At 39.6% G+C, this 15,760-nt stretch overlaps 1 protein-coding gene across 1 annotated transcript in view; it reads left to right on the forward strand.

Moving 5' to 3' along the window:
• The first annotated feature begins 2,374 nt into the window (after window positions 1-2,374).
• Window positions 2,375-15,760, forward strand: part of ALDH1A1 (aldehyde dehydrogenase 1 family member A1) — a 55,939-nt gene continuing 42,553 nt past the window's right edge. Inside the window, exons 1-2 of the mRNA XM_025891409.2 lie at window positions 2,375-2,491; window positions 14,762-14,866. Coding sequence (XP_025747194.1) covers window positions 2,426-2,491; window positions 14,762-14,866 — 171 coding nt within the window. The 5' untranslated portion in view covers window positions 2,375-2,425. The remainder of the gene's footprint in view (window positions 2,492-14,761; window positions 14,867-15,760) is intronic.

Below are 15,760 nucleotides of genomic sequence, written 5' to 3' on the forward strand. Positions count from 1 at the left end.
CATTTGTGTGTGTGCATGTGTAATTCAGCTTGTCCGTGAGGAGGACAGGAAGATCGAACATCTTTTGTCTATTACCCCCAAATTCAAGTCCCATATATGTAAAAATACAATAAAAATACCCAACCCTGGGCTCAGTCTTGATGTGGATCTCTTTTGCCCCGTGCTTAAAAAAAAAAAAAAAAAAAAAAAAGAGCTCTAAGGCCCCATGGTTTCTGGGCAGGAAAAAAACAAAAACAAAAACGAAAACAAAAAAAACCCTGCCCTTCAGGGAAGATTAAGGTTGGAGAATTCCTGATCGTCTAATCACCGTGCTTTACCCTTAACAAGCTAGTTGGTAAATATTTGTTGAAATTAAATGGGCAGGATGGTAACCCGTTTCCCAAGCCGTTCCTTTTACCTGCCTTCAGTAAGGTGTCTGATGTAAAGGGAAACATTCTCAGGTAAATCATTATTGAGTGCAGCAGAGTCAAGGATGAGAATACAAGTAGTGAGGCCACACACCAAGGGTGTCATGAGGCTTTGCGCTTTCACTGTCTGGACGTCAAGCGAACCGGGAGTTGGATCCACGGACAACTGCGAAGCTGGAAGAGGCAAACGGCCGCAAAGCCCAGCTGTCCGGGCGAGGCCGGAGCATCGCTCTGCAAGTCAGTAACAGCTGTTGTGTAATTGTGCATTTAACTCAAAACACATTTTTAGGAGACAAAACAATTAGATTCTCCAAAAAGAAAGGAATTGAGAGCAAGAGAAAGAAAGAGGGATGGAGAAAGAGAGCAGAATGGTGAAAGAACGCAGAAGTTTCGATCTGGCCTTCGAGCAGGTGCAGGGGAGGCACGGTCCTTGGAGATGGTTGTCTTGGAAATTGGGGGCTGGCCCATGAGCCAGATCTGGCCTGCCTCCTGTTTCCGAAAATAAAATTTTATTGGAAAGCACCTGTACCCATTAACGTGTCCACTGTCTATAGTTTCTTCCACGTAGAGTTGAGTAAGTGACCACAGAAACCATCTGGCCTAAAAAGCCGAAAATGTTTTCTGTTTCTTTAACAGAAAAAGTTTGCCAACCCTACTTTTAGATGAATGAGAGGGCTAATAACCGTTAAGTGTCCGTGACGGTGACTATTCACCTGGGGAACCCACCCGGGAAATGAATTCTGGTTTTGCCCTTGTTAGATCTGTGATCTTAAGCAAGCCGCTTGCTGTCTCTGCATCTGTAAAATGGGGAACCAAGTAAGAAGGGAAAGAGAAAGTGAGGCTCCTGTGCCTGATTTGGAGCAACTATTCGGTAGACCTTCATTTCCCTACCTAAATCCCATATTGCGGAGAGCTGGCAATTTTCCCTGAGGGGTGGGGGCGTGGAGAACATTGTGGTTCTTCACTCTCAGTAATCAGATTTAAGAGTATCCACAGTTTTCTATTGTGTTCCTATTGTAACTTTTGCTTGAGCTTCCATACAATAAAGTTTTGTGTTTAACATGGGAGGAGTACAGTTAAACATTCTTTTTTAATGTTCCCAGGTTGAAACTTTCATTTTTAAGAAATCGAATTACTCAGGGTCCTGTTTAAATATTCTTTTTGCACTATAGCCTGTATCAGCCATTGATATATATAGCCAGCTTCCAAAACCGGAGGTTAGTTTCATTTTAGATGGTTTTAACAGACGATATTGCCATCTTGCTGTCGTGGTGGCTCTCTGTGTGACAGTGGACTCTGAGATCCGTAAAAATCCCGCTGACCTTTCTATTCCCCTGTGTAACATAATGATCGTGTAGTGCTTGTGAAATCACAGTAGGTCTGCTTACCCACTGAAAATATACTCGATTGGTCGGATCCTGTAAAGCAGACTTGGGCTCGGGTCTTTCCAGAGGGACTCTCTTCCCACTCTGATTTTCTGGGACCTGGGCTGATTCGCTGACAGAATTGTCCTGAAGACACCTACCTGGCCAGGGACCTCTCCTCACCAGCGTCCACTGAGAACAAGTGCCCTTAGAGACTCTTTTTTTTCAATCCTCAAATTCTCTGAGTCCAAGTCTGTCAGAGGACAGAAAGTTTCACAGTAGCATAAAAAGCCTGAAAAGCCAAAAAATCATAACTGGTCTCAGTGGCCAGACCAGCTGCCCTGCATAGCCTTATCGCAGGTTTCGGCTTTGTAAATTAATTCGTCTGCAAATAGTGCCCTGTCTCCAGCTGCAGTTTCAACACTGGAGCGCTGGTTTCTTAAGGATTTAAGTTTAAAGTCAAGGGCTTCCTGCCCTAGGTGTTACAAATAAGTAGTGTCGTTTTCTTTTCGCTCCGAGTTTGTTCATCCAATCATAGTCCGGTATGCAAATAGACCTTAGCCCGTGCAGATAAAAAGGAACAAATAAAGCCAAGTGCTCTATCAGAACCAAATCGCTGAGGCTGTCACCTGTGTTCCAGGAGCCGAACCAGAAATGTCGTCCTCAGGCATGCCAGACTTACCTGTCCCACTCACCAATTTGACATATAAATATACGAAGGTTAGTACAATTTATATTTGCTGCTTTGCCTCAGGTTTATAAAAACTACATGTGTTGAAAGCATAAAAGGTCAATGTGAGTAAACTTGTGCAAAGAGCCCTTGGCAAATACAAAAATAAAAGGTTTGCAAAATGCAGGTTTGGGCTTGGTGTCTTGATCGGATAATGATTTCTAAATTGTATCAGGCAACGTTTCATAAGTTTATTTCTTAAAATATGTCTAAGTGAAAGAAAGTCTCTTCTGTGTGAAAGGTTCTTGCCCCAGGGTTCAGTGGACTTAACTAAGCAGTTCTATTAATTTCAGCATTGCTCAGCATGTATGATAAGAGAGGCAAATGCTTACTAGAAAAACTTACTGGAAAGAGCCAAACAAATAGGAAATGATTTTTTTTTCTTTAAAGGAGAAACCACATGCTGAAGTAACATGGTTTTTCTATATGTTTAGTGAGTGTCAAAATCAAAGGACCTACCTCTGACAATTTGATGAAAGTTACTGTTTCAAAAACTCCAAATGGACTTGCATTATTTAGCATATTTGGGGCAAAGAAAGCATTCTTATTTCTCTCTTCAGCCAAGTTTGTTGCCATTGGAGCAGATGCATAATTGTTAACTGATAAATATTTAGAGAAACAAGAACAGGAGCCAGATCCAGACTTAAAAAATCCACAAGCTAGGGAGAAGAGGAAATGGATCCTGTTTGAGTCATTCAAAAGTATCTCTGAACTTTGTTTCACATTGTTATATGCCTGCTCTCCTGTCAGAGTCTAGAACTCCCAGAAAAAAACAGACAAAACAAGCAAACAAACCAATCTGAACAAAATCACTGAAAATTGGCTTTATGGTACACTGCCAAAAGCAAGGTAAGAAAGGAACCCTTCCAACTCAGGGAGAGCCATTTTGCCTTCCGAATTAGCCAATGAAAAATCAATAGCAATATAATTTCATGATAAAGTAAAAGCCCCGCTAGTATTTATTTACTCCCTTACTTGTAACCATGGATGGTTTTGAAATCCTAAGGTCAGTTACATTTTCATTTTCATAAGCACAATGAGGAAATTGCTCGGCTGACTTGTTCTTTTCCTGAGGAGAGTGTCTGCAGAGATCAGATTGTGCCTTTAACATGGTTGATCAGCAGCTATAAGGTGTAGTAAGGTATTATTTTTATGAGGCTTTATTGAAAAGGAAAACATTTTTTTTTCATTTAATTTTACTCCAAATGAGAACATGGGAAATGTGGCCAGTCCATACCCTACAACAATTTGCCCTTGGCAAACGTGTGCCTGAAAAGACAAGACGCCGGTCTTCCCAACTTTCTTACTCCAAATTGGTCATTCACAAGAAATTTCGATCTAAAGCAGGCACATTTTAGAATGCATTTCATAAACATCAAAATCATTGGCAATGACTGAAAATTATCTCATTACTCTTACTACAGAGCCTTTTTTTTTTTCTATGAAAATACTTGGGAAGATATTGTGGTAGTCTGAATGTCACATTTTTAAAAATTTGGCTTTGCAGAAGTTTGCAGTCTTCTCTGTACGTGTATCTTGAGGAAGCTCTAAAGTGAAATAGTCTTTCTACTAAATTATGCTTCATTTGGTAGCTATAAATTGAGCATGTAAGAAACAGTAACAGGCAAATGAGGTGGTCCTTAAAATCTAGCATGCAAACACAGATCTAGTGATCCTTTAACACAGAGAGATGTTTTTAAGATTGGAATCTGCTGTTCGCTTCAAAGCCATTAGATGAGAACACCCCTCTAAGGAAAATGATGGACCTAAGTGTTCAAAAGAAGGCACGATTCAAAGAGCAGCCATTTGCTTTTGCGTTTAAGAACTTTCTGGGTAGAAACACCCAATGCAAGTGAGTGAATTTTGACTGCTCACACATCTTCTTTATAAATCTGTTCTGCTCAGATAGCATTTTATTGTCTGATTTATTGGTTACAGCATTTTCACACTTGGGAGGACAGCAGTTATGTATGTAATTAAATCTAAATGGGCGAGCTTTTTCAAATGCCTTTGCATTTGCTTTTTACTGTGCCCCACTGAAGAATTGTATTGGATTTGCACTTGCAAGAGGGGTTGGAAAAACGACAGTTATTCACTAAGTTTCCTGGTTGCAAACCAAGTAAGCAAGGATTTTATAGTGTCTGTGGAATTACCTTCTATGGCCAGCCCCTAAACTCTATTATTTTTCTCTTACCATGCTAATGTCCTTTATTATTATCTCTAGAAATATATTGGTCCTTGGGGCAAGGAGGAGGGAAGAGACAAGCAGGGTTGAGTAACAGAAAATTATTACAGCTATGGTAGAACTACATGCTCTCAAATTTGAGACTGCTTTTCACGCAAAGGAAGTCATTGTTGCATATCTTTTATGACTTACTCTCTAGTACAGTCTGATTAGGTTTTTATTGTTGTTGGGGTGGATAAAACAGAGATCAGGGTTAAGAAATCGTTTCTAAAATGATGCAGATGTTTTTAGGGTTTAAAAACTCAATAACATCATTATAAATCCACATAAACTTGGATCCCGTTTCTAACCTTTTTCCCCTTTCCAGTTCTAAATGAATCCCACATCTGCCAGATCATCCATTTTATTGAGCCTTTAAATGAAGAGCTCCTTCAAAACTTATGTGATCATTGGGCAAACTACATTACCTTTCTCTGCCTCGGTTTCCTTATGTGTAAAATGGGAATAATAAAGGTCCCAATTTCCTAAGGTGGATGAAAGCATTAAATGAGCTTAATGCATATAAAGCATTTGAAATAGTGCCTGACACATGGGAAGTGATTGATTAACATTGGCTACCCCAGTCCTATTTCTTTTTCTGAATTCTTTCCAATTTTCCAGAATCCTCTTTTACTCAGCCTTTCCAAGACCTATTTTCTCTCGTGAGTGTTCTTCTCATCTCGTTCTTTTCTCCTAGCTTTCTTGCCATTCTTTCTTGCACAGTCATGCCCCACCTGACAAGGATCTCATTGGTGCAAAGTTCCAAGAGTTTATCCAGGATTTCAGGGATCAAAAATGTTCTCTTAAACGATTCGGTAATTTCATTTTCTGTCCTCCCTTCACAACACTATTTTTTTTTAACCTTAATAAATTAAAAAAAAAAAAGACAAATAGAAAATTCAAGAAGACAAGCTTTCTCAGACAGGATTAAAACCCCAAATAGTTTAACTTAACTCCTAAACTTAACTCATTGAACATTAAGATGTTCCTACTAGAAAAGATTTTCATCTGCTAATGACATTTCATAAACTGACAGACACAGGCACATACACACAGGAAATAATCACAGCTAAAATGTGTTTACTCTATACCAATGACTGCTTAAGTTCTTTGCAATGACTCTATTTACTTCTCAAGATAATCCCATGAGGAGGTTCCTCTTCCTGTTTTGTAGATGAGGAGACTGAGGACTAGAGTGACTAGGTAACTTGCCTTAAATCATACAGCTAGAAAGTGACAAAACTAGACTTCGAATGGGGGCAGTCTGAGCTCTCCCACCAAGTGGCTTGTCTAAGATCAACACTGTTACATGGGGACGTGGACTTGCTGGAATCTTATTCTGTCCTTCTTTATTCTGACTCTCTTTTGTCCATTCCTGATTCCTGGAGGGGACATGACCATGAGGCTTTCCAGCTGCCGCTCAGCTGTTCCCAGGCCAACAGGAAGAAGTTGGCCGCCAACTTAGAAAAAGAGGGGAACAATAAGGAAGCCTGGAAGCAAACAGACATTCTGGTTTGATTGAAAAGGTGGGGCTTGGGCTGGGAGAGGCGCGATGTAGAGGATTTGGAAAGAGGTGTGCCATTTCTATGGGAACTGTGTTTTTTCAGCTCCTACAGAGTAACTTTTGGGTGGAGTAAGAAATTACTTTCCTAGATTTCTGGTATGGTTGTTTAACACATCGCAGTTAAAGATATCTTTTTGATAGGGAAGAGTGATGAATCATTGCATACCATGTGCTAGGCACCATTATCGCCTAGCGATTTTAGATTCTTACAGCAAACAAATTCAGGCCCCGTGCATTTCCCACTACCCCATTCTCTGCACTCCCATCTCCTGTTTTTCCTTCCATGTAGTTAACAGGTCACTGAATAACCACTCTGTGCTTGGTCTTATGGTAGAAGAAGGCTAATAGGGTTTAGGGAGCTTATGTTCCTGGAGGGTGAAGAAAACAAGCAAGTATGTGAATACCTGAATCATAAATTATGGTAAATGCTAAAGAGAGGGCAAGAGAAAGCTGAGAAATGAGGGTAAGAGCTCTCTTTCCATGGGCTTTTAGGGAAGGTCTCTTTAAGAAAGGGACATTTAAGGGGCGCTTGAGGGATGCAGAGCACAAAGTGACCGTGGAGAGCCCAGGCGGGCGACGGGGGGGCGGGGGACAAAGATCCAGAAGTAATGGCAACTGCAAAGATGTTTGCGGCCAAGAGCCAGCTGCGTTCACAGAACTATCAAAAGGGCTGCCGTGACTGTCATAAAGTTGCCCCGGCTGTCGTAAAGTTGCCCTGGCTGTCGTAAAGCGAGGGAGGCCGAGAACAGACCAGGTGAGGCTGGAGATAGAGGCTGTGGCTGGACGGCGCGGTGAATTTTGTAGGAGCTAAACCACACCGAGGGGTGCTTCAAACAGGGCTTTCATTTGGGAAATGTTTTTAACTCCTTTCTGGCTGAAGCCATATTTTGTTTGCTTTTGGCTTGGAAGCAGATGGACAAATAGCTGGCTGATTGGGAGGTACGGTGGCTTAACAAGACAAACTGGGCTTTGAGTTCCAGCTCTTCTACTTAATTTAATGCTATGACCTTGGCCAAGCTTCTAATCTCCTTGAATTTCAGTTCCCCTGTCTGTAAATTGGGAATAATAATAACTACCTTGGAAAGTGGCCTGAGAATTAAGTGAAGTAATTTGTGGAAAACGCCCAGTGCTTATGAGGCGCTTGGTGCAGGCTCTCTTTAACCCTCTCCTGCCCAAGATGACTCCCACAGTTCTCAAATTATTCCCCTCCCAATGTACGTGGAATGGATACTTGCAAGGCTTGCCATAGTTTAAAACTGCTTTCATCTATTGATCTCATCTGAGGCTCATAGTGAGCCACTGGAAGAGTTAGAACATGTTAGTAGTGTCCCATTTTAAAGCTGAGGAACCTGAGTTTAGAGATGTTAGGTGATTTGCTCCAGGTCACACAGCCCTTAGGAGGCACATACTAAAAAACCGTGGTAGTACTAGAATCCCACTGGATTGTCAGTAACAAGTGATTTCATACCTATCGCTTCATTTGTACTGTTCATCCCTTACTCCGATTGAGAGAGTGGAAATTTGGATGATGTGGGAAGAGGTATGATTTAGGCACTAGATCCCCAGACAGATGGTCCAACAAGAGAGAGATACTCTAGAGTAGCACTTTTCGAATTTGAATACGCACATGAATCAGGGAGGCTTCTTGTTGAAATGAAAATTCTGATTCTTTTGGCCTGAGGTGAGGTATGAGATTCTGCATGTCTAACAGGCTTCCAGATTTTGCTGATGCCACTCCAAGAGTGGTCTGTTGACCAGCAGCAATGGTCCAATAGTTTAGGGTCAACCTCATATTTTTACCTGCAATGACCACCATCTAGTTACTTAGGGACCAGACTTCCTCTTTCTCTCAGAAACCCATTCACAACCAGCCAGGTCAGATTCACTTACCTTCCCCTTCAGAGAGTGCCTGAGTCCAACAGAAACCAGATGGTGGTCACAAACCCATGGTGGGACCAACCATTGATTTTGCTCCTAGAGGTAACCCTTCACTGCAAATGCAATGTTTTAGCTCTTCTCCAAGGACTGGTGTCTTGGCAAATTGTTTTGTTCTATGGCACCTGCCTGCTTCAAGGAACCTAATCAATAGCAATCCTAAAGTAAATAACATGCTCTAAAGATCATATTAGCCCAATTTCATAAGGAGTCTCACTACTGCAAATGTTCATGTGATTTCTTTAAACTGGACTTCACTTACTGAATTTGTCATTAACTGCTTGCCAGAATGAGAGGGCTGGATGAGAAAACTGTTAAGGATTATGAGAAACAGCTCCTTTGAAGAGGAACCCAAAGTTAAGGTAATGCCTCTGAAATGGCATGGGTAATCCTTGGAATGATATAATACAGATCTGCATAAAAGAAACCTCATGGGAATACAGACATTGATAAAATGGTGATACACTGGTCTCAAAGTAGCAATTATCTGGCTTGGGGTGGTGGTGGTGGTGGCGCTTTGGGTTTTCATGACACTAGTGTAATTGTGGCTAAATATCTTATACATTCACCAAATTTCAGTAGCAACATAGAGCCATGTTCAAAAGAACAGGAGCAGCAGTTGTTTCATGATTAAAACCACTACTAATAGACAAATCAGAGAAGTAGATATTTGTGTGACCCCGGATTCCAGAACATGGTTATGTCTTGAGTACATGTGTGTATCAAAACCTCCCACAACCATTGTTTGCAAGGGATGTAAAGTTTTTCATATTTGACTTTCTGATTATATATCATCATATCTCTCCCTGATGACTTTGTTGTAATGTTGAAATTGTTAATGGAAATTTGTTTCCTAGGAATCTGGACACATATCACAGATCGCAAAACTTTGCCTGAATAACTACCCACCCCACCCCCGGACCCAGATCCCATCATGTGACTATTTCCACTGTTTTCCTGATACTTAATAAGAAATTGAAAGAATACAAACAACAAATAACTGAATTATGCTCTCTATTTGGCACTTTCTTTAGAAGGAAGAAGGCTTATATGCAAGCAATCGTATTGTTGAATCTTGATATGGTGAAATATAAAAAATGTACAGAACTTTCTGGTGCATCTACATCTTACCTCTTTGATAGAGGGTATGCATGATGTACAGAAATCCTTGACAAGTGTTTTTGTCATCTGTGGGGTATAGGGAAGATGTGGCTCAAAACAGACATGCATTAGCATCTTTTCTTTTCCCTAGTTAAAAAAGCTGGGAGGTTTTCCAAACAAGACAAAAAAAGAGTATACATTCATGTTACAGAAGTCAGACTATAATATAAAACAAAAATGAAAGGAAAATTTTATTTCTCCCACTTTTGTTTTGGTCACTCTTGTTTTGTTTTCATTCCTTTGACTCGAGTTAAATATTTTCCTCCCATCTGTTATTTCCTCCTTAATTTCCTTTGAGATTTTTTTTTTTTTTTTTTTTTTTACTTTCAGTCTCAACATTTTCCTTTACTGCCTCAGGGCTTGGGAATGAATGTAGTTGCCAGAGATCTAGCTATGATTCTTTTAAATGTTTAACACCTCTCCCTGACTTTAGTTCATCCTCTCATTATTCATCCCCCATTTTGTTACCTAACCCCCCACCCCCCAAAGTCTTTGGTACTTTTTTAAGTGCCTAATGCTGAGAAAAGGTTTACATATTTACAGCACGCAACCTCTCTTGTCCATTTACAACACCCACCCCTCCACATGCTGTGACCCAGGCTCTCAAGTTTGAAAATTCACACAGGAGACATAATATGGGGAACTCCATCACCTTCCTCACCCTTCGCATATCTTAAGAGAAATCCTCCGTGCACTGAAAATGTAACCTGTTAAAAATCTCTCTGCCACCAAGAAAGCACTGGATTCCCTTTTAGGATCTAGAGCCACTGGCCCTGTCACAGCCCTGAAGAGATGATGTGAATTTAGGGCACCCTGAATATTTACTGGAGAGAGTCGGGGGCTCTCTCCCCTTTAAGCCAACAGGTTCCAAAATCTTATACCAACAGGCAAAGCTAATAGGTTTCATTTTGCCTATTAGTTAAATTCAGCTTGATCCAAGCCAGAAATATTTTGAGGAAAGGGCTTATTTATTTAGAATTGTGGCTTTATACCAATCACATAAAGACCTAGTCATTTTTACTCTGGAAAGGTTCCCCCCCCCCAAATTATGACTTATTCTCAGACATTAAACTGCATTCAGGAAACAGCCACTTTTTTTTTTTTTTAAATCAAAGGCCGTGATGCCTCCCTTAAAGCCTGGCATATCTAAAATTTAAAGAATAAAAATCAATTTTTAAGTTTCCTCAACACTCCCATTGATTGTTTCCCCCAATAAGAAGTATGTGATGTCTAAGAGCATGCATAGGAATCTATAATTCCTAATCAATATTATGAACTTTAAGCTGAGGTCTAGTGTACATATATTATTCAAAAATATCCTGAGTCTGAAACTCATAAGTGGAATGTAGTTCATATAGTAGTTAAATGGGACCCAAGATTTTTTTTTTCTACTTTTATGGGATGATCCCTTTCCTGCTAAACTTGCTAAAGGCAAACAGCAAATGGAAAATGAGGTTGTCACCATGACAGATCATTTCAACGGGCCTAAAATAGGTTTCATAATGATTATACCAAACATCCATTAGCCAATACTTCTCCACATAACCATTTTATATAACAGGAAGGATGATTATTCACAAACGTTTCGTCACAGCTAGCTGAAAGGCAAATGTCAAATGTAAAGCCCACAAAATTAAAACAGAATAAAAGGGGAAGAAAAGGAAGGTGCAATGCTTGGCCCTTAATACCATCTTGGTCATCTCACTATGCTGGGTTCTGTGGTTTTATGCTGAAAGGCTTCTGTTTAGGGGAGAAAGCTATACATTTCATAATTTGCAGATTTACTGCTCTCTTGCTCTTATCTACCCTTGAGCCTCACGAACGAACGCATGCCTGGAATGTGAAAATTTCTCCCGGCTAATCTCCCGGGATTCTGGTCTCTCTACTTCAAATCCATTTTGGGTACATTCACATCAACATTCCTCAAACATCCATTCGATCCCCTTATTACCTCCAGAATAGAGTCCAACCATCTTACTCTCTGGATCAAGATTCCCCACGAACTGGCTTCCTTTGCATCGTCGAAACTTATCTATGACTTGTTTCCACAAACTCTCTGCTTGGGCTCATCTCTTTCCTGTGTTATATGTATCCCAAGAGTGTTCCCTTCTTTGCTCGTTTGCTCTTTCCATCAATCCAATCCTGTCCTTCAAGGATGCATTCTTCTGGCCCATTGCCTACCTTTTTCTGGGTTCCACTCCACAATGTACTGACTAAAGCACTGCTTTGGTCTTTACCCTACATACAACCTTCAATTCTTTACTGGCTGATGTTGGTGTGAATATACTCTCTTCTTTGATTACAAGCCCCTTGAGGGCAAGGGCTCACTCTCTCACACTTCCCCACAGTATCTTCCAGATGTCTCAGGTATTTACTCATTATTTGGCAGAACATAATAAGTAATTTAATAGCAGGATATGAAAAGCTGTGTCAGAAAAGAGGGGAAAAAAAGAGGTTAAATCCAATTGAACCAACGAGTGAAATCTTCAGGAGGAGGTGACCGTTGAAGCAAGACTAGAACTATGAGTAGAAGAAAATTGTGAAACTCCAATCTGAGGAACAGTATGAATAAAGGTGTGGAGCAGAAGGGCATGGTATAGAATGAGGCCAAAGTAGAGGGTGAACTGAGGAGATAAAATAAAAGGTTGGAAGAGCATAATGGGGCCATGTATGCTTAGGAAAACCAACTAAGTGTTCTGAGAGGGAGAGTGGCCAAAATGTGAATTGGGTTGGCTTAGGAAGATTATGACAATGGGGGGTGGAAGGGGTTAAGTTTCAATTAAGCAGAGGTTGGGGGCTGGGGAAAACGGAGTTTTTGTTTTTTGGTGGTTGTTGTTTTTTTTTTTTTGTGATAGTATAGAAAAGCATGATACCAAAAGATGGCTAGGGATTGTGTGTGTCATTAACAGGAGAGGGAAAGTGTGTATGTGAGAGAGAGAGAGAAAGGGAGAAGAGAGAATGTGCAAATTATAGAACTGTAGTCTGGGGTGAAAAGCAGCATAAAGCGAGGGATGACAATGAGCTGCATTTGGAACATGTTGATTAAGATGTTTCCCAGCCAACCTTTGGGAAGAAAAGTACAAAAGAGGAAGGGCTAGAGATGTTATAAAGGAAAACACTTGCCTCAAGCCTAATTGTAGGATTCTGCAAAATGTTTTCATGAGAGATGGAATGCTGATTCACCCTAGGAGATGTTGTGTGAGTCAGTATTTTAATTTGAATTTATCTTTCTTCAAGTTGAACTCAGATGCCAACACGTTTTTCTTGAAGGACAATAGGAATTGTACGGTCTTCTTTTGTATCCCGTTATCCCTTCCCACACCCCCACGTATGTGTCCTTGGACTTCTAGTCTCCTCATCTGAGCTGCTCTGCATCCCCTCCCCTTTATTTACTCACACTCACATCTTTTTCCTGACAATTCCAGGCTAGCACTATAATTTTGTGAACTTCTGTAAATACTGGGTTGGTGCTGTTTTGACGCACGAGTAACTGTACTGGTGTGAATAGGCAAATATGAAGGCTTAGCCTTCCCTTTGTTTTTTTTCCAGCAAATCACAAATATCATAGTGTGCCCATGTGCAGAACATTATAGTTCTTACCCATGTGTAGCTACTAGATTTGTAGGTTCTTTGATGCAATTTCAAGTTATTTATTCCAGAATTCTTGACGGAGCTGAAAATCACTTGAGGACTGGGACTATATTGGAACCTAAGGATAAACCAGAAAACTGGACGAACATCACCCTTGACCTTATCTTACCAAGCTTACAGCCTAGGAGAGAGGGCAGACATTTAAAAATCACTTCTTAAAAAAGTGACAAGTTTCGTGATAGAAGTTTAGGAGAGCACAGGGGAATATTTTGGAGAACAGGCTGCCTGCCTAAATAATGTAAATCACAGAATATAGACTTAATTCTATTAAGCATTTAGGGATACACGGTAATACAGATTTTATGAATGTGACTAAATATTAAGCTATGTTATGGACACAATAGAATAGCTAAGTTAGTGTAAACTCACAGATTAATTTAAAGACTGCTGTTACTTCAAACATACATAGTATAAGTAAGTAAACTAAAAATGTATAATCTTGATAGCCACCACTGGGGGATTTTTAATAGCCAACTGATTTGTGTTTAGTATAGCAACAGATTTAAACCTTGGGGGAGGGGCGGGGGGGCGGGCTGTTCAATACCTTTTCCCTCAGGGCTGCACTATTAACTTATCTTTAAATATCAAGTAAGGGGAGGTGTCTGGATTAAGATATATGTAAAAAATCCAGTGCAGATGTCACCATTTAAAACTGGGTGTATCAATTCCCTGTGATTCACAATTAAATAGACTAATTCACGTTGTAATAACAAATCTAACAGAAAGTTGTAATACATAAAGTTCAATAGCATACTTATGATAATCTTTATATTTCAAAAATAAATAAGAAAAAGAATAGACAAGAAATAATGAAACAAGAGGAGGGAGAAGAAATTCTGGCTTTTGCCGGAAACAAAACATAACTTTATCACAAAAGCAGTACTTCTTAATTAGGCTTTGTAAAACATTTTTACTCTAGGAAAAGCTGAATGACATATCGAAGCCCTAGTAAGCTCCATAATGAAGCAGAAATTCAGGGCAACAGAAGTTGAAACTCAAGACTTTTTAAATGACATACTAACACTTTTATGTATTGCCATTCTTTTATACACAGAACAAAATTCCATGTTTCTAGACCCCTCTGTCTTTTTAGATGCGTGTCTCTTAGATATCACTAAGAAATCTAGTGCCTGATTTCATCTGAGGACAAATCAATGATTAGATAATCTCTTTAAAAGAATAAGACCCTTATGCCTGGAAAAAGTCAGTGAAAACATGTCACTAGCCAATTTTTTTTCTAAGCAAACTTCTTTGAAAACTGTCCCCCAAGCTACCTTTAATAGAGTGAAATAAAGGATCAGAAAACAGTCACTTACGATACCAAATCACCAGCAGCCCAACAGGAGGATGCTCAGAATCTGAAGTGAAAAATTAGGATTAATAAAGATTAAAGCTACCAAAGCCTCTGCTCTTGCCTCAAACTCAGATAAAAGCACTTTTTCTAGAAGGTTTTCTCCAGTCTGTATTTTCCAGGGTTGACATGACCTCATACCTCAGCGTAATTTCAAAGTATTACTTTCTTTCCGTATGTGTGTGCTCACGCACGCATGTGTGTATGCGTGTGTAAAACGTCTTGAGCAGCCAAAAATACCTTGGGGGGAGGTATGTGAAGGTTTTGACATTGGCCTCACTTAGGCATTTTATAATGCTCTAAGTTTATAAAAGAATTTCTCAAATTTCTGCATATTTAAAGGGTTGTTACCTCCTTTCTCTCCCTGTCTACAGATTTTCATAAACAATGAATGGCATAATTCAGTGAGTGGCAAGAAGTTTCCTGTCTTTAATCCTGCAACCGAGGAGAAGCTCTGTGAAGTAGAAGAAGGAGATAAGGTGGGTTTCCCAGCACTTAGGCTAGCTTTCTTTGTTTCCCACCATGCTGGGCTCGCAATCCCACCACAACTTGGAAGTAAACAGGTCATGAAATTACCCTTTCTGGGGCCATCGGGGAAATTTTTCTTGGTACATCAAGGGTTCTCAGTAGCCATGTGATGATGATGAGCCCATGGTCCTGGATGTTGTGCTGATTTTTTTTTCATGCTATTTCTCTTTGTTTGTTCTTCAGCGTAAATAATACTTGGGTTTATTATATAAACAGACTACATATGATTAGTCACTGATTTATAAAGCAGAGAAATCCTTTATTCATATAAAATTGTTCTTTTTTTAGGTTGCAAAATGAAACTAAAGGAAACAAGATAGAATGTTTGAAACAATATTTTGCCAAATTATTTCCTTAAAAATCATTGAATTGGTACCTTGAAAAATTGAATTTTAAAATCACAGAAATTGAACCATGAATTAAATGTATTGTTGCTTTCTAGCTAATCATACCACCACCAACAAAAACCAACTTATATCATTATTATTTTTTTAATTCTAAATGTTAATTTAAGCATCTCAATGGGAAAGGTACTATTTGTAGCTGTTTTCACAAATGATAACAAAATAGCAGAATGGAGAGGTTGACTAATTTACATTAGGGGACATTGCTAATAAATAACGAAATTTTTAAAATAAAAAGAATAATAATAACAAAATCAGTAGTCAAATGCTGTCCTTCTGACTCCAGAGTCTATGACTGGGAGGGAGGGCTGCCTTACCTCGTGACTATTATAAAAGTGAGATAGGACAATATGAAACAGCCTGGGGAGGGAAGAGAATGAAAGCCTTCCGATTTTTCATCTGAGCATGTTACCTTAAAATGTGAATGTGTTTCTCAGTCTT

The sequence above is a fragment of the Callorhinus ursinus genome, unplaced genomic scaffold (assembly GCF_003265705.2).
Source record: "Callorhinus ursinus isolate GAN/ISIS: 27379988/994484 unplaced genomic scaffold, GSC_fseal_2.0 scaffold28, whole genome shotgun sequence".
NCBI lineage: Eukaryota > Metazoa > Chordata > Mammalia > Carnivora > Otariidae > Callorhinus > Callorhinus ursinus.